This window comes from Nerophis ophidion, linkage group LG19, assembly GCF_033978795.1.
Source record: "Nerophis ophidion isolate RoL-2023_Sa linkage group LG19, RoL_Noph_v1.0, whole genome shotgun sequence".
Classification (NCBI taxonomy): domain Eukaryota; kingdom Metazoa; phylum Chordata; class Actinopteri; order Syngnathiformes; family Syngnathidae; genus Nerophis; species Nerophis ophidion.
In genome coordinates, this window is record NC_084629.1 from 45,894,277 (window position 1) to 45,912,317 (window position 18,041).

Here is an 18,041-nt window from a genome sequence, read left to right on the forward strand (position 1 = left end):
TGTGCAGTCCTTTGAGACATTTGTGATTTGGGGCTATATAAATAAACATTGATTGATTGATTGACATAGAAGGAGAATGAGTTAAAACCTTTGTTAGATCGGAATCTGGGTTTAACGTGGTTTGTGGAGCTCCCCCTGGTGTTGTGGTTATGGCGGTCATTTACGTTAAGGAAGTAGTTTGACATGTACTTCGGTATCTGGGAGGTGTAGCGGATTTTATAGACCAGGCTCAGTGCAAGTTGTTTTACTCTGTCCTCCACCCTGAGCCAGCCCACTTTGGAAAAGTGGGTAGGAGTGAGGTGTGATCTGGGGTGGAGGTCTAGAAGTAACCGGACTAGCTTGTTCTGGGATGTTTGGAGTCTAGATTCGAGGGTTTTGGAGGTGCTGGGGTACCAGGAGGTGCATGTGTAATGGAAAAAGGGTTGAATGAGAGTTCCTGCTAGAATCTTCAAAGTGCTTTTGCTGACCAGAGAGGAGATTCTGTAGAGGAATCTCGTTCGTTGGTTGACATTTTTGACTACCTTGGTTGCCATTTTATCACAGGAAAGTTTAGCTTCTAGAATGGAACCTAGGTAGGTGACCTCATCTTTCCTGGTGATAACAATGTCACCCACTTTTATAGTGAAGTCACTGACTTTCTTAAGGTTGATATGGGACCCGAATAGGATGGATACCGTTTTACCTAAGTGTATGGATAGTTTCTTGTCAGCGAGCCAGGTGCAAATATTAAGAGTTCAGCACTGAGGATTTGTTCCACCTGGGACTTGTCCTTGCCCGATACCAGCAGGGCCGAGTCATCCGCAAACAGGAACAATTCACAGTCGCGTGCTGTGTATTTATATCTTTCTTTCGTTCTTTAGTTTGTTTCGAACATGAACACACTTACAGGATAATACATCAAAGTTTCATATCATTTCACTTTACATCCTCTCCGAAAAGGAGTGGAAAGAAGCAAAGCTTATTTAATCCTACCCCTTTCCCACTTCACAGCGTTTACATCCATCGATTTTCTACCGCTTATTCCCTTTCGGAATAAGCGGGGGGCGCTGGCGCCTATCTCAGCTACAATCAGGCAGAAGGCGGTGTACACCCTGGACAAGTCGCCACCTCATCACAGGGCCAACACAGATAGACAGACAACATTCACACTCACATTCACACACTAGGGACCATTTAGTGTTGCCAATCAACCTATCCCCAGGTGCATGTCTTTGGAAGTGGGAGGAAGCCGGAGTACCCGGAGGGAACACACGCAGTCACGGGGAGAACATGCAAACTCCACACAGAAAGATCCCGAGCCTGGATTTGAACCCAGGACTGCAGGACCTTCGTATTGTGAGGCAGACGCACTAGCCCCTCTGCCACCGTGAAGCCCCAGTCTCATCCATCCATCCATTTTCTACCGCTTGTCCCTTTCAGGTCGTGGTAGGGTGCTGAAGCCTATCTCAGCTGCAGTCGGGTGGAAGGCGGGGTACACCCACCTCATTGCACGGCCAACACAGATAGACAGACAACATTCACACACCAGCAACAATATTTATTAATCCATTTAGGTTTTACCAAATAGCAGTGTAGACATAAACAACATATTTTATGTTTAAAAAAAAAACAAAAACATGTACCGCATTTTTCGGACTATAAGTCACAGTTTTTTTCATAGTTTGGCCGGGGATGCGACTTATGTGTGAAAGTATTAACACATTACCGTAAAATATCAAATATTATTATTTAGCTCATTCACGCAAGAGACTAGACGTATAAGATTTCATGGGATTTAGCGATTAGGAGTGACAGATTGTTTGGTAAAGGTATAGCACAGGGGTCGGGAACCTTTTTGGCCGAGAGAGCCAAGAAGCCAAATATTTTCAAATGTATTTCCGTAAGAGCCATATATATTTTTTTTAACACTGAACACAACTAATCGCGTGCATTTTTAAGTAAGACCAATATTTCTAGAGTATAATAAGTCTGTTATTCTCTACAATAACATTGTTATTCTGAAGCTAACTGTGGAGGGGGTGTGGCCTGCGGGCCTGCAGCGAAGTGGGTGTGTCAGGACCGGCCTCGAAATCAGCGACCGGTGCGTAGATGGCCCACCTGGGCCTTGTTATCTAATCACCTGTCGCTATCTTATAAGCAGCAGCCAGGAGGAGAGACGGGGTTGGGGCTGGAGCCAGAGTGCGAGCGAGAATGAAAGAGAAAAAGACAATTGCTGGAAAGCAACTGAGAGACTTATTGAAAAATAAAACGATATTGTAACCCTGAAACAGGCTCTCATGTCGGTGTTTGGGGGTCTGAAGAACCCCCTGGAGGGCAAGCCCCACACTAACCAATAATAAATAAATAACTTTTTACCATTAACGCAACTTCTTGAACAGGTGCGCGAGAAAACGGATGGATGGATGAAAATGCACGAGAATGTTTTATATTTTGAACATTATTTTTAACACTGATTACAAGTGGAATTATTCATTACTTATCCTGTTAAGCAATGTCAGCTCGGATTTATCTGAGAGCCAGATGCAGTCATCAAAAGAGCCACATCTGGCTCTAGAGCCATAGGTTCCCTACCCCTGGTATAGCATGTTCTAGATGTTATAGTTATTTGAATGACTCTTACCATAATATGTTAGGTTAACATACCAGGCACCTTCTCAGTTGGTTATTTATGCCTCATATAACTTATTCAGCCTGTTGTTCACTATTCTTTATTTATCTTAAATTGCCTTCCAAATGTCTATTCTTGGTGTTGGGTTTTATCAAATAAATGTCCCGAAGAAATGCGACTTATACTCCAGTGCGACTTATATATGTTTTTTTCCTCCTTTATTATACATTTTCGGCAGGTGCGACATATACTCCGGAGCGACTTATAAAATATATATTTTGACAGCAATAATTGTGTCCATGTTATTTTCTTGACTTCAGTTAAAATCAGGCCAGTGACTTTAGTGATTCCATATTTTCAACTATCACACTTCGTCATGGATTTGAGGAAGGGTTTATGAAGCACATCGTGGAGACGTCTTGCCTGCAAGCACAAAGCGCCAACACGGTCATTTTTAATGAATATATTTCTTCTCAATCATACACTGTATGGCAGGGGTGCCCACACTTTTTCTGCAGGCGAGCTACTTTTCAATTGACCAACTCGAGGGGATCTACCTCATTTATATATATCATTTATATTTATTTATTTATGAAAGAGACATTTTTGTAAACAAGTTAAATGTATTTAATGATAATACAAGCATATGTAACACATACAGATGTCTTTCTTTCACAAAGACAAGAATATAAGTTGGTGTATTACCTGATTCTGATGACTTGCATTGATTGGAATCAGACAGTAATGATGAGAACGCCCACATTTTCAAATGGAGGAGAAAAAAAAGTTGTCCTTTCTGTACAATACCACATGAAAGTGGTTGGTTTTTGGCATCTAATTCATCCAGCTTCCATACACTTTACAAGAAAAACATTGGCGGCAAATTCCGTAGCTTGCTTGATTGACATTGACGGCACCCGAGGGTCTTGTGAGATGACGCTGGCTGCTGCCACTTCATTATTATGAAAAAATGACAGAGAGGAAGGCGAGAAACACTTTTTATTTCAACAGACTTTCGCGCCGTCCCTTCCGTCAAAACTCTAAAGGCCGTCTGCACATTTCCTATCTTCACAATAAAAGCCCTGCTTCATGCTGCCTGCGCTAACAAAATAAGAGTCTCGGAAAGCTGGCGTGCACAAGTGATGTGCACGCCAGCTTTCTGAGGGATCGCTTGTGCACGCCAGTTTTCCGAGACTCTGTATTTAGTTAGGGCAGGCAGCATGAAGCAGGGCTTTTATTGTGAAGATAGGAAATGTGCAGTCGGCCTTTAGAGTTTTGACGGAAGGTACGGCGCGAGAGTCTGTTGAAATAAAAAGTGTTTCTCGCCTTCCTCTCGGTCATATTTTCATAATAATGATCTTGCAGCAGCCAGCGTCATCTCACAAGACCCTCCTGTACCGTGAATGTCATTTAAGTGACGTCTTGGTGAAGATTGATGATCACTCATTTTTAGGTCTATTTTTTTTAAAAGCTTGGCTGGAGATGGACTGACACACCCCCCGCGGTCGACTGGTAGCTCGCGATCCACGTAATGGGCACCCCTGCTGTATGGTATGAACTGCATGGTACTAGTATAGGTGCATTTCCTCTTACTTTTTGTGGCCCAAGGCCGGGACAGAGAACCAGGTCTTCTTTAGAAGCACTGATGATTCCTTCCAAAGACTGTAACAACAAAATAATGACTAAAATTAAAAACATTTGTTCTTTTTTTTTTTTTTTTTTTTTTTTTTTTTAGGATACTCTTACAGAGAAGGTTGACAGCAGTGTAATAGCATCTGTCTTGTTTATGGACTTCACGGTGGTCAGGCAGTCTGTTACCTTCAAAACAAACAAAGTTAAGTAAGTTGACAGTTTGTTTGTTTTTTAGAAAACAAAACCTTAGATAAGACTGTGAAAAGTTAGTCAGATTCATGTTAGAATTATGTGTACAAATGCACCACACACACACAGTCATGCTCACAATGAGGGAATCCCACATTCACAAATTTCCATCCATCCATCTTCCTCCACTTATCTGAGGTCGGGTCGCGGGGGCAGCAGCCTAAGCAGGGAAATCCAAACTTCCCTCTCCCCAGCCACTTCGTCAAGCTCTTCCCGGGGGATCCCCAGGGGATCCCGAGGCGTTCCCAGGCCAGACGAGAGACATAGTCTTCCCAACGTGTCCTGGATCTTCCCCGTGGCCTCCTACCGGTTGGACGTGCCCTAAACACCTCCCTAGGGAGGCGTTCGGGTGGCATCCTGACCAGATGCCCGAACCACCTCATCTGGCTCCTCTCCATGTGGAGGAGCAGCGGCTTTACTTTGAGTTCCTCCCGGATGGCAGAGCTTCTCACCCTATCTCTAAGGGAGAGACCTGGAAACTCATTTGGGCCGCTTGTACCCGTGATCTTATCCTTTCGGTCATGACCCAAAGCTCATGACCATAGGTGAGGATGGGAACGTAGATCGACCGGTAAATTGAGAGCTTTGCCTTCCGGCTCAGCTCCTTCTTCACCACAACGGATCGGTCCAACGTCCGCATTCCTGAAGACGCCGCACCGATCCGCCTGTCGATCTCACGATCCACTCTTCCATCACTCGTGAACAAGACTCCTAGGTACTTTAACTCCTCCACTTGGGGCAGGGTCTCCTCCCCAACCCGGAGATGGCACTCCACCCTTTTCCGGGCAAGAACCATGGACTCGGATTTGGAGGTGCTGATTCTCATTCCGGTCGCTTCACACTCGGCTGCAAACCGATCCAGTGAGAGCTGAAGATCCTGGTCAGATGAAGCCATCAGGACCACATCATCTGCAAAAAGCAGAGACCTAATCCTGCGGTCACCAAACCGGATCCCCTCAACGCCTTGACTGCGCCTAGAAATTCTGTCCATAAAAGTTATGAACAGAATGGGTGACAAAGGACAGCCTTGGCGGAGTCCAACCCTCACTGGAAATGTGTCCGACTTACTGCCGGCAATGCAGACCAAGCTCTGACGCGGACCGCCACAATCAGACAGTCCGATACCCCATACTCTCTGAGCACTCCCCACAGGACTTCCCGAGGGACACGGTCCAAAGCCTTCTCCAAGTCCACAAAGCACATGTAGACTGGTTGGGCAAACTCCCATGCATTCACAAATTTAACAAGATAAAAAAAATACCTTTGACAAATAGTCTTTTTCAACTTGCTCCTTTAAAAGATCGGCAGGTTTCTTCTCGTAGGACTTGTATGTTTCCAGGTAACGTCCTGCCTCCTCTGGGCTGTCAGTTCATTTGAAAAAAAAAAAACAACACAAAAAAACCCGATTATTATAGGAATATGTTTATTAGCGTGTTGGAAATTAACAAGCATTTTTATTTATTAAAAATGATCAGCTGTAACGTAAAATATGTCTGTCGTGCGTTTTGTATAATGTTTGGGTATTAAGTAGGATGTAACAGTATCAACATCTTACAGTACTATATTATCATAGTATTAAGCCCACAGTACGATATTAATGTGGTATATGTCCAAAAAAAAATACTTATAAATGTTATAGTGCAGTGGTCCCCAACCGTGGCCGGTGGTTGTGCGGCCTGATACCAATCGGTCCGCGGACCGGGGCCGGGCCGCACAATAGATAAAACATTTAAAAAAAATAAAATAAAAAAAATTATATATATATACGGTGGAAGAGGGGTTAGTGCGTCTGCCTCACAATACGAAGGTCCTGCAGTCCTGGGTTCAAATCCAGGCTCGGGATCTTTCTGTGTGGAGTTTGCATGTTCTCCCCGTGACTGCGTGGGTTCCCTCCGGGTACTCCGGCTTCCTCCCACTTCCAAAGACATGCACCTGGGGATAGGCCCCTCCCACCTCCAAAGACATGCACCTGGGGATAGGTTGATTGGCAACACTAAATTGGCCCTAGTGTGTGAATGTGAGTGTGAATGTTGTCTGTCTATCTGTGTTGGCCCTGCGATGAGGTGGCGACTTGTCCAGGGTGTACCCCGCCTTCCGCCCGATTGTAGCTGAGATAGGCGCCAGCGCCCCCCGCCACCCCAAAAGGGAATAAGCGGTAGAAAATGGATGGATGGATGGAATAAAAAACACAATATATAGAGGGGTGGGTTGCCCACATCTGAGGTCCTCTCCAAGGTTTCTCATAGTCAGCATTGTCACTGGCGTCCCACTGGATGTGAATTCTCCCTGCCCACTGGGTGTGAGTTTTCCTTGCCCTTTTGTGGGTTCTTCCGAGGATGTTGTAGTCGTAATGATTTGTGCAGTCCTTTGAGACATTTGTGATTTGGGGCTATATAAATAAACATTGATTGATTGATTGATACATTATACTGTATATCAATATAGATCAATACAGTCTGCAGGGATACAGTCCGTAAGCACACGATTGTATTCCCCCTCCCCCCTGGTCCGTGGGACAGATTGTCAAGCGTTGACCAGTCCGCAGCTACAAAAAGTTTGGGGACTACTGTTCTAGTGAGTCAAATGAAATGGCAAGAATAAACACACTTACTGTACTTTAACACAAACACATATACCGTACATGTTTTTCTCTATCTGAATCTACCTTGAGCTGACAATATAAACATCTAGTCTAACAAATGTAAAACACAATGTTCAAGTTAGTGTCCGTCAGCTTTTAACTTCAGGGAAACGGTGTCCTCTGTAGTGGACATCTTATACCACTTTGGAAAATGATGATTCTCAGAAAAGTGAGCTGACAATTTATTATTTTAATAGTGTAAATACCTCACAAATGGCGTGGCGCAGTGGGGAGAGTGGCCGTGCGCGACCCGAGCATCCCTGGTTCAATTCCCACCTAGTACCAACCTCGTCACGTCCGTTGTGTCCTGAGCAAGACACTTCACCCTTGCTCCTGATGGGTGCTGGTTGGCGCCTTGCATGGCAGCTCCCTCCATCAGTGTGTGAATGGGTGTGTGAATGGGTAAATGTGGAAGTAGTGTCAAAGCGCTTTGAGTACTTTGAAGGTAGAAAAGCGCTATACAAGTACAACCCATTTATCATTTAAATTGATGCTTGGCTTCCTAAATCAAATATATTTTTCAGGTAGTGGTTAATCAAGTTAGGTTGATTGACAACACCAGGGGTGCCCATTACGTCGATCGCGAGCTACCAGTCGACCGCGGGGGGTGTGTCAGTCGATCTCCAGCCAGGCTTTAAAAAAAAATAGACCTGAAAATGAGTGATCATCAATCTTCACCAAGACGTCACTTAAATGACATTCACGGTACCGGAGGGTCTTGTGAGATGACGCTGGCTGCTGCAAGATCATTATTATGAAAATATGACCGAGAGGAAGGCGAGAAACACTTTTTATTTCAACAGACTCTCGCGCCGTACCTTCCGTCAAAACTCTAAAGGCCGACTGCACATTTCCTATCTTCACAATAAAAGCCCTGCTTCATGCTGCCTGCGCTAACTAAATACAGAGTCTCGGAAAACTGGCGTGCACAAGCGATCCCTCGGAAAGCTGGCGTGCACATCACTTGTGCACGCCAGCTTTCTGAGACTCTTATTTTGTTAGCGCAGGCAGCATGAAGCAGGGCTTTTATTGTGAAGATAGGAAATGTGCAGTCGGCCTTTAGAGTTTTGACGGAAGGGACGGCGCGAAAGTCTGTTGAAATAAAAAGTGTTTCTCGCCTTCCTCTCTGTCATTTTTTCATAATAATGAACTGGCAGCAGCCAGCGTCATCTCACAAGACCCTCGGGTGCCGTGAATGTCAATCAAGCAAGCTACGGAATTTGCCGCCAATGTTTTTCTTGTAAAGTGTATGGAAGCTGGATGAATTAGATGCCAAAAACCAACCACTTTCATGTGGTATTATACAGAAAGGACAACTTTTTTTCTCCTCCATTTGAAAATGTGGGCGTTATCATCATTACTGTCTTGATTCCAATCAATGCAAGTCATCAGAATCAGGTAATACACCAACTTATATTCTAGTCTTCGTGAAAGAAAGACATCTATATGTGTTACACATGCTTGTATTATCATTAAACACATTTAACTTGTTTACAAAAATGTCTCTTTCATTAATAAATGAATATAAATTATATATTTAAATGAGGTAGATCCCCTCGAGTTGGTCAATTGAAAAGTAGCTCGCCTGCAGAAAAAGTGTGGGCACCCCTGGGCAACACTAAATGGTCCCTAGTGTGTGAATGTGAGTGTGAATGTTGTCTGTCTATCCGTGTTGGCTTTGTGATGAGGTGGCGACTTGTCCAGGGTGTACCCCGCCTTCCGCCCGATTGTAGCTAAGATAGGCACCAGCGCCCCCCGCGACCCCAAAGGGAATAAGCGGTAGGAAATGGATGGATGGATGGTTTATCAAGTAGAGCTTTTCATATTCCCTGTATTCTCCACAGTGCAGTTTGTCCACCCTGCTGCATTTCCCACTTAAAACAAAGATAACAAATTAATTCAAACCACATGTTAATTTAATGTTATTGAAACAAATGCGGGTTAAAACATCACAACCTTTGACTGGCTTGATGTGTCGTCTAGGAAACACCGCAGACAAAGGCGATGACTTTGCCTTGCGGTATACGTATATTAAAGAGGTTGTGTTTTGTTTGTCTAAATCAAAAAGTTATGGATGGATTTTAATGAAAACTTCAGGAAAAGTAGGAAAAAAACAATCCTTTCACTTTCCTTTATGACCTCCCACGCTTGCACAATGCAGGGAATTTCAGGAGATTTAGTTTACTTCCAAAATGGCCAAGTACCAGCAAAACTGTACACTGAGTAAGTTTTCCTTTTTTAAGTGAAGTGAATTATATTTATATAGCGCTTTTCTCTAGTGACTCAAAGCGCTTTACATAGTGAAACCAAATATCTAAGTTACATTTAAACCAGTGTGGATGGCACTGGGAGCAAGTGGGTAAAGTGTCTTGCCCAAGGACACAACGGCAGTGATTAGGATGACGGAAGCAGGAATTGAACCTGCAACCCTGAAGTTGCTGGCACGGCCGCTCTACCAACCGAGCTATGCCGCCCCTGTCACGGCATTATTGTGAGGTTTTTAATATCAAAATACCACGTTATTTATAACACTGTTAAACCCTTAGTATTAAGTGATTTATCAATTTTTTTGTTTAGTTTATTATTGTTATTATCATTGTTTATTGTGAGCAAACTGTGGTGCTGAATTTCCCCCAGGGATCAATAAAGTACATTCTATTCTATTCTATTCTTCGGTCAATGGTCAACAAAATAAACAAACAGTTGTACATTCGTAGATTGAAAATTAAAATGTTCAACTTCATATCAATCGAAGTTTACGTATATAGCCTTTCAATGTCTCAAAGGGCTGCAAAAGCCACAACGACATCCTCAGCTATGTCGATCCCACATCAGGGTAAGAAAAAACTCAACCCAATGGGAACAACGAGAAACCTTGGAAGGGATCGCGGTGCAATGGATGCCGAGTGGATACTTTTGTATAGTGGGGCCTATATTTAAAATATATTCAAATGACAAGAAATCCAAAGTTTTTGTCCACGATGCAAACTGATTTTACCTCCAGGCTAAAATAAGAGTGCAGTCCGCCATGATACAGATGCGAGCCAGCTCCTTCAATGCATGATGAGGGTCCTTCTGTAATGAAAACACCAACAGAACTACATGAACACACATTTTTACGTTGCACAGTCAAATATACTTTGTTCATGAACAGGAATGGATTCCAACTAATGTATTTGATGCATTAACTTCTATTTCCATGCAAGTGGTGTATTGATCAAAATTAGGCATTGTGGTGCACTCCATTCTGTCTCAGCTGCTTCTGCATTAATCAACAACAATTCCACCCTGCCTTTGCCTCTCGAGCACTTTTAAAAAAGGATTGAAAATGGAAAAAGTGGGGGGAAAAATATTTTTTTTGTTTTAGGATGTTTTTTGTTTGAGGACAAACATGACACCAACCTTCCCAATTGTTAGAAAGCCCACTGTTTAATATCTTTGTGTGTATGCTACACTGATGAGAGTATTTGGTGAACATCTTGGACTGTGACACAATAGTTTGTTTGAATGTAAAATCTTCCACTCCTTCTTTGTCTCATTTTGTCCACCAAAAGTTTCATGCTGTGCGTGAATGCACAAAGGTGCACTTTGTTGATTTTATTGACTTGTTGGAGTGCTAATCAGGCATGTCAATGCTGACGATGCTAACATGGTAATTAGGCTAGCTGTATGTATATATTGCATTCTTATCCCTCATTTGTAGATATATTTCAGCTTATTTAATATCATTTACTTTTATCCTCTTTGTATCTAATTTAGTTTTGCATGTCTCATGACACATTATCTGTATGTAATTGGCTGCATTTCTGTTTGTGTGCCATATTGTTCCAGACCACAGCAAACATTTCCTAGCTTACCAAAGATTGTAATAAATCTATTGAAAGAAGACATCCTCTCTGGGCTCAAAGGCAAAAAAGTAAATGAAGTGATCGCTGCAGGTGAGCGTGTGACCGATTTATCTAATTCAGGGGTGCCCATTACGTTGATCGCGAGCTACCAGTCGACCGCGGGGGGTGTGTCAGTCCATCTCCAGCCAGGCTTTTAAAAAAATAGACCTAAAAATGAGTGATCATCAATCTTCACCAAGACGTCACTTAAATGACATTCACGGTACCGGAGGGTCTTGTGAGATGACGCTGGCTGCTGCAAGATCATTATTATGAAAATATGACCGAGAGGAAGGCGAGAAACACTTTTTATTTCAACAGACTCTCGCGCCGTACCTTCCGTCAAAACTCTAAAGGCCGACTGCACATTTCCTATCTTCACAATAAAAGCCCTGCTTCATGCTGCCTGCGCTAACAAAATACAGAGTCTCGGAAAACTGGCGTGCACAAGCGATCCCTCAGAAAGCTGGCGTGCACAAGTCCGAGACTCTTATTTTGTTAGCGCAGGCAGCATGAAGCAGGGCTTTTATTGTGAAGATAGGAAATGTGCAGTCGGCCTTTAGAGTTTTGACGGAAGGGACGGCGCGAAAGTCTGTTGAAATAAAAAGTGTTTTTCGCCTTCCTCTCTGTCATTTTTTCATAATAATGAACTGGCAGCAGCCAGCGTCATCTCACAAGACCCTCGGGTGCCGTGAATGTCAATCAAGCAAGCTACGGAATTTGCCGCCAATGTTTTTCTTGTAAAGTGTATGGAAGCTGGATGAATTAGATGCCAAAAACCAACCACTTTCATGTGGTATTGTACAGAAAGGACAACTTTTTTTCTCCTCCATTTGAAAATGTGGGTGTTATCATCATTACTGTCTGATTCCAATCAATGCAAGTCATCAGAATCAGGTAATACACCAACTTATATTCTTGTCTCCGTGAAAGAAAGACATCTATATGTGTTACACATGCTTGTATTATCATTAAACACATTTAACTTGTTTACAAAAATGTCTCTTTCATAAATAAATAAATATAAATGATATATATAAATGAGGTAGATCCCCTCGAGTTGGTCAATTGAAAAGTAGCTCGCCTGCAGAAAAAGTGTGGACACCCCTGATCTAAACACTTCTTATCTTTGGAAGTTTTCGCTATCTACCAAAGGAGATGGCATGGTCTCAGCTCACAGCACAATGAAGCAAGACCATTTCAAAGAGTTCATAATGTCTGTAGCTTACATTGAGTAATTTAGCCCCCAAATCTATTCATAATTACGTAGCTAGCTAAACAGTGTACATCAACTGGCCGCAGTGACCCACCTGTTTGAGTCCCATTACTAACGAAAATAACGTTGACTCCAACTATAGTGCTCAAAAGTATGATTTTAAGACACTTCACCCTTGCTCCTGATGGGTCGTGGTTAAGGTCTTGCAGAACAGCTCTCGCCATCAGTGTGTGAATGTGGAAATAGTGTCAAAGCGCTTTGAGTACCTTGAAGGTAGAAAGGCGCTATAGTATAACCCATAATATAACATATTCGAGTTCATTTAATATCCTTTACTTTTATCCTCTTTGTATATAATTTATTTTTGCATGTCTCATGACACATTATCTGTTTCTAATATTGGCTGCAATTTAGATAGTTGTGTGCCATGTTGTTCCAGACCACAGCAAAAATTTCCATGTTGTTCCAGACCACAGCAAACGTTACTCAGCTTGCCAAAGATTTTATTAAATATCTTAAAAGACGACAGCCTGCCGTTTCCTTTAACTTGGACACACACATCTATACCTTTGGCCATTAAAAGCCAGTAATTTCCAGGAGTTATCTCACTTTCTGAGAAGTCTCTGATTTACTAACGGTTTGTAATGTGGTAAAAATGTGTAGAATAAAAATTCAATTTCAACATTTCTCTCAACGAAGATTTGCTTCAGCCTGCGACACATAGCCATTTTTATAGTAGGCTATTATAGACACTTACCTCATGTGTTGCCTTCAATATAATACTTATATAATTTTTTGCAGCTCCAGACAGATTTCTTTTTTGGTCCAATATGGCTCTTTCATAATTTTGGGTTGCCGACCCCTGGCCTATGCATTCTGTCATGGTTGCCCTGTGATTGATCCCTTAGAGCAGGGGTCTCAAACACGCGGCCCGTGGGCCAATTGCGCCCCGTGAGACGTTATTTTGCGGCCCGCACCTTGATGTGAACATTTAATGTTGGCCCGCAAGTTTTATATGATTGACGCTTTACAGCGTCATACTTTAAAAACCGTCAATTTTTCTGGGAGACTCCCAAATTTCAGTGGCCCTCCAGGGGTAATCATTCCCCCGAATTTCACCCAAACAACAATATTAAGGGGGCACCGTGGAGGCACTGTCTTTAAAGTCCTCTACAACCTGTACAAACAGCGTGCCAGCCCAGCCAAATGTTGTATTTGGCTTCTGTAGACGCAGTAAGCGACTGCAAGACATAGTTGATCAACAGCCATACAGGTCACACTGAGGGTGGCCGTATAAACAACTTTAACACTGTTACAATTATACGCCGCACTGTGAACCCACACCAAACAAGAATGACAAACACATTTTGGGAGAACATCCGCACCGTAACACAACATAGACACAACAGAACAAATACCCAGAATCCCATGCAGCCCTAACTCTTCCGGGCTACAATATACACCCCTGCCCCCCCCCACCCCAAACACGCCCCCTATTGTAGCCTGGAAGAGTTAGGGCTGCATTGGATTCTGGGTATTTGTTCTGTTGTGTTTATGTTGTGTTACGGTGCGGATGTTCTCCCAAAATGTGAAGTGAAGTGAATTATTCTTATATAGCGCTTTTCTCTAGTGACTCAAAGCGCTTTACATAGTGAAACCCAATATCTAAGTTACATTTAAACCAGTGTGGGTGGCACTGGGAGCAAGTGGGTAAAGTGTCTTGCCCAAGGACACAACGGCAGTGACTAGGATGGCGGAAGCGGGAATCGAACCTGCAACCCTCAAGTTGCTGGCACGGCCGCTCTACCAACCGAGCTATGCCGACCCAAACATGTGATGTGTTTGTCAATCTTTGTTTGGTCTGGGTTCACAGTGTGGCGCATATTTGTAGCAGTGATAAAGTTGTTTATATGGCCACACTCAGTGTGACCTGTATGGCTGTTGATCAAGTATGTCTTGCAGTCACTTCCGTGGATCTGCAGAAGCCTCATACAATACGCGATTGGGCCGGCACACTGTTTGTATGGTGGAAAAGCGGACGATTCGGCAGTTTGTAGAGGACGCTAAAAGCAGTGCCATCACGGCACACCCTTAAAAACCAAGAGATTGATTGCCCCGGGAGATTGTCGGGAGGGGCACTGATATTCGGGTGTTTCCCGGAAAGATCGCGAGAGTTGGCAAGTATGTTGCTAGGGCCGGAAAGCCATTCAAAGAAGGTGAATTCATTAAAAAGTGCATGTTAAATTTTTTTAGGAAATATTTTCTTGCGGCCCAGCCTCACCCAGTTTCTGCATCCAGCAGCTAAATTGAGTTTGAGACCCCTGCCTTAGAGGAACACTGTTCTGTACTCACCACATCCACTTGAACCAGCAAAACTCTGAGGGTGAAACTGTGTCCGAGCTGCTTGAGTCGGTCGTGAATGTAATTGGGATTCAGATTGTGATACCTCAGACTGTCCGCCATCAACAGACCAGAAAGAGAGAGGGGGAGAATAAATGTAATGCAGGTGATGTATTGAGTAAATAAGCAAAATCATTCACCTGAGAAAGAGAGCACACGTTGTTTGGCCCAGGACATAATCTGGTACAACCTCTCCAAACTCCCACGGGACACTCCTCACAAACTTCAAAATTGGATTCCCCCTCTGAGAGCACAGTAAAAGTGTGTTGAATGTGACAGCACATGCATGCTGTTGTGTCTTTTGTCGGTCAGATCTAAGCTTTTGTGTTGGGTTTCATTAGTTTGCGCAAGTGTACTTAATGTTGTGTACCTGTCGGGGACTGACAATAATGCTACTCCCGGACCCCGCCGGTTTGGGACCAAGGTTTGCACCAAGATGTCCTTCCTTCTGATTTCCTTCCTGGCCCAAGATCTTCTTGACCTCGTCACCTCCACTAGTCTCACCCCTATCTTCCACAGAGGGTACTGAATCCGGTTCTTTTTGCCTCAGGTTGGTACTTTTGAGGGCGCCGCCATCTTCTGATAGATTGATTGAAACTTTTATTAGTAGATTGCACGGTACAGTACATATTCCATACAATTGACCACTAAATTGTAACACCTGAATACGTTTTTCAACTTGTTTAAGTCGGGGTCCACGTTAATCAATAAATGGTAAATGTAATCAGAGGAGTTAGGAAATTGTGTTAAATGTAAATATAAACAGATTACAATAATTTACAAATCATTTTCAACCCATATTCAGTTGAATATGCTACAAAGACAACATATTTGATGTTCAAACTGATATACATTTTTTTTTGCAAATATTCATTAACTTTAGAATTTGATGCCAGCAACACGTGACAAAGAAGTTGGGAAAGGTGGCAATAAATACTGATAAAGTTGAGGAATGCTCATCAAACACTTATGGGGACGGCGTGGCGCAGTGGAAGAGTGGCCGTGCGCAACCCGAGCGTCCCTGGTTCAATTCCCACCTAGTACCAACCTCGTCACGTCCGTTGTGTCCTGAGCAAGACACTTCACTCTTGCTCCTGATGGGTGCTGGTTGGCGCCTTGCATGGCAGCTCCCTCCACCAGTGTGTGAATGTGTGTGTGAATGGGTAAATGTGGAAGTAGTGTCAAAGCGCTTTGAGTACCTTGAAGGTAGAAAAGCGCTATACAAGTACAACCCATTTACCATTTATTTGGAACATCCCACAGGTGTGCAGGCTAATTGGGAACAGGTGGGTGCCATGATTAGGTATAAAAACAGCTTCCCAAAAAATGCTCAGTCTTTCACAAGAAAGGATGGGGCGAGGTACACCCCTTTGTCCACAACTGCGTGGACAAAGGGGCGTACCAGTAAACAGTTTAAGAACAACATTTCTCAAAGTGCAATTGCAAGAAATGTAGGGATTTTAACATCTACGGTCCATAATATCATCAAAAAGTTCAGGGAATCTGGAGAAATCACTCCAACATTGAATGAGCGTGACCTTCGATCCCTCAGACGCCACTGTATCAAAAACCGACATCAATCTCTAAAGGATATCACCACATGGGCTCAGGAACACTTCAGAAAACCACTGTCACTAAATACAGTTGGTCGCTACATCTGTAAGTGCAAGTTAAAGCTCTACTATGCAAAGCGAAAGCCATTTATCAACAACATCCGGAAACGCTGCCGGCTTCTCTGGGCCCGAGATCATCTAAGATGGACTGATGCAAAGTGGAAAAGTGTTCTGTGGTCTGACGAGTCCACATTTCAAATTGTTTTTGGAAATATTTGACATTGTGTCATCCGGACCAAAGGGGAAGCGAACCATCCAGACTGTTATTGACGCAAAGTTCAAAAGCCAGCATCTGTGATGGTATGGGGGTGCATTAGTGCCCAAGGCATGGGTAACTTACACATCTGTGAAGGCACCATTAATGCTGAAAGGTACATACAGGTTTTAGAACAACATATTGTGCCATCTAAGCGCCGTCTTTTTCATGGAGGCCCCTGCTTATTTCAGCAAGACAATGCCAAGCCACATTCAGCACGTGTTACAACAGCGTGGCTTCGTAAAAAAAAAAAGAGTGCAGGTACTTACTGGCCAGACCTGTCTCTCATCGAAAATGTGTGGCGCACTATGAAGTGTAAAATACGACAGCGGAGATCCTGGACGTTGAACGACTGAAGCTCTACATAAAACAAGAATGGGAAAGAATTCTACTTTCAAAGCTTAAACAATTAGTTTCCTTAGGTCCCAAACGTTTTTTGAGTGTTGTTAAAAGAAAAGATGATGTAACACAGTGGTGAACATGCCCTTTCCCAACTACTTTGGCACGTGTTGCAGCCATGAAATTCTAAGTTATTTGCAAAACCCCCCAAAGTTTATGAGTTTGAACATCAAATATATTGTCCTTGTAGTGCATTCAATTGAATGTGGGTTGAAAAGGATTTGCAAATCATTGTATTCCGTTTATATTCACATCGAACACAATTTCCCAACTCATATGGAAACGGGGTTTGTAAATCAGAGGAGCCCTGACCTTTATCCTTGATGATATATTGTGCATAGGACAAATGATTGTCCTTCTTTGGAGAGGAAGAAGCGCTGCTCTGTACCACATTTGATGATGGCTGGAAATGATGCTTTGGCTACAAGAGCAAATGGAAGAAAGGCACAAGGCTTTACATGAGACATCTTAGAAAAGTTAAGTCAAATATGAACATCATTACTTACAGGTGGTCTCTCTCGAGTGAAGGCAGAGTCGTCCAAATTGATGTTGAACCTCTTTTTCATGTCTCAGCTTGGCTATGGGCAACACTAAATGGTCCCTAGTGTGTGAATGTGAGTGGGAATGTTGTCTGTCTATCTGTGTTGGCCCTGTGATGAGGTGGCGACTTGTCCAGGGTGTACACCGCCTTTTGCCCGATTATAGCTGAGATAAGCACCAGCGCTCCCCGCGCCCCTAAAGGGAATAAGCGGTAGGTAATGGATGGATGGAGCTTGGGTATGTTTTAAAACAGACAATGGACAAGACAACTTCCGGTTCGAAAAAGACAGTTAAATAATATAATATTCTGTACTATACTAGTTAATGAGTGTAATGCAAAAATGCCGTCATCATTACTTACACAATCGATTAGTTGATGGCGTTAATCAACATTTTTACGGAAAATATATGGCGTATGTGTGCAGGAAGTTTTCACGTAGAGTTTCCGGTATTGGCTTTTCAGCGTAAAATACACTTGGAATAAAAAAATAAAATAAAAAATACATCTGTAACACCATGTTTGGAATATTGAATTAAAATGTTTTGACGTGCGTTATAGAAATAGTTAAATGTTGAGGAACACCCGCGAGCGGTGTTGCC

At 43.0% G+C, this 18,041-nt stretch overlaps 1 protein-coding gene across 2 annotated transcripts; it reads right to left on the minus strand.

Annotated features, from left to right (window-relative positions):
- Positions 1-2,800: 2,800 nt before the first annotated feature.
- Positions 2,801-17,960, minus strand: ercc1 (excision repair cross-complementation group 1). 2 transcript variants are annotated; one of them, XM_061880129.1, is made up of 11 exons: positions 17,803-17,960; positions 17,408-17,636; positions 17,214-17,322; positions 15,004-15,212; positions 14,774-14,877; positions 14,586-14,685; positions 10,129-10,205; positions 5,751-5,850; positions 4,355-4,426; positions 4,202-4,270; positions 2,801-3,031 (listed from the first exon to the last, which is right to left on the minus strand). In XM_061880129.1, the coding sequence occupies exons 2-11, from the start codon at positions 17,465-17,467 to the stop codon at positions 2,966-2,968; spliced, it is 966 nt and encodes a 321-aa protein (XP_061736113.1). In that variant the 5' UTR covers positions 17,468-17,636; positions 17,803-17,960; the 3' UTR covers positions 2,801-2,965. The 2 variants fall into 2 exon arrangements, with proteins under 2 accessions (XP_061736113.1, XP_061736114.1); XM_061880130.1 differs by having other exon boundaries at positions 15,004-15,209; positions 17,408-17,909.
- Positions 17,961-18,041: the final 81 nt, after the last annotated feature.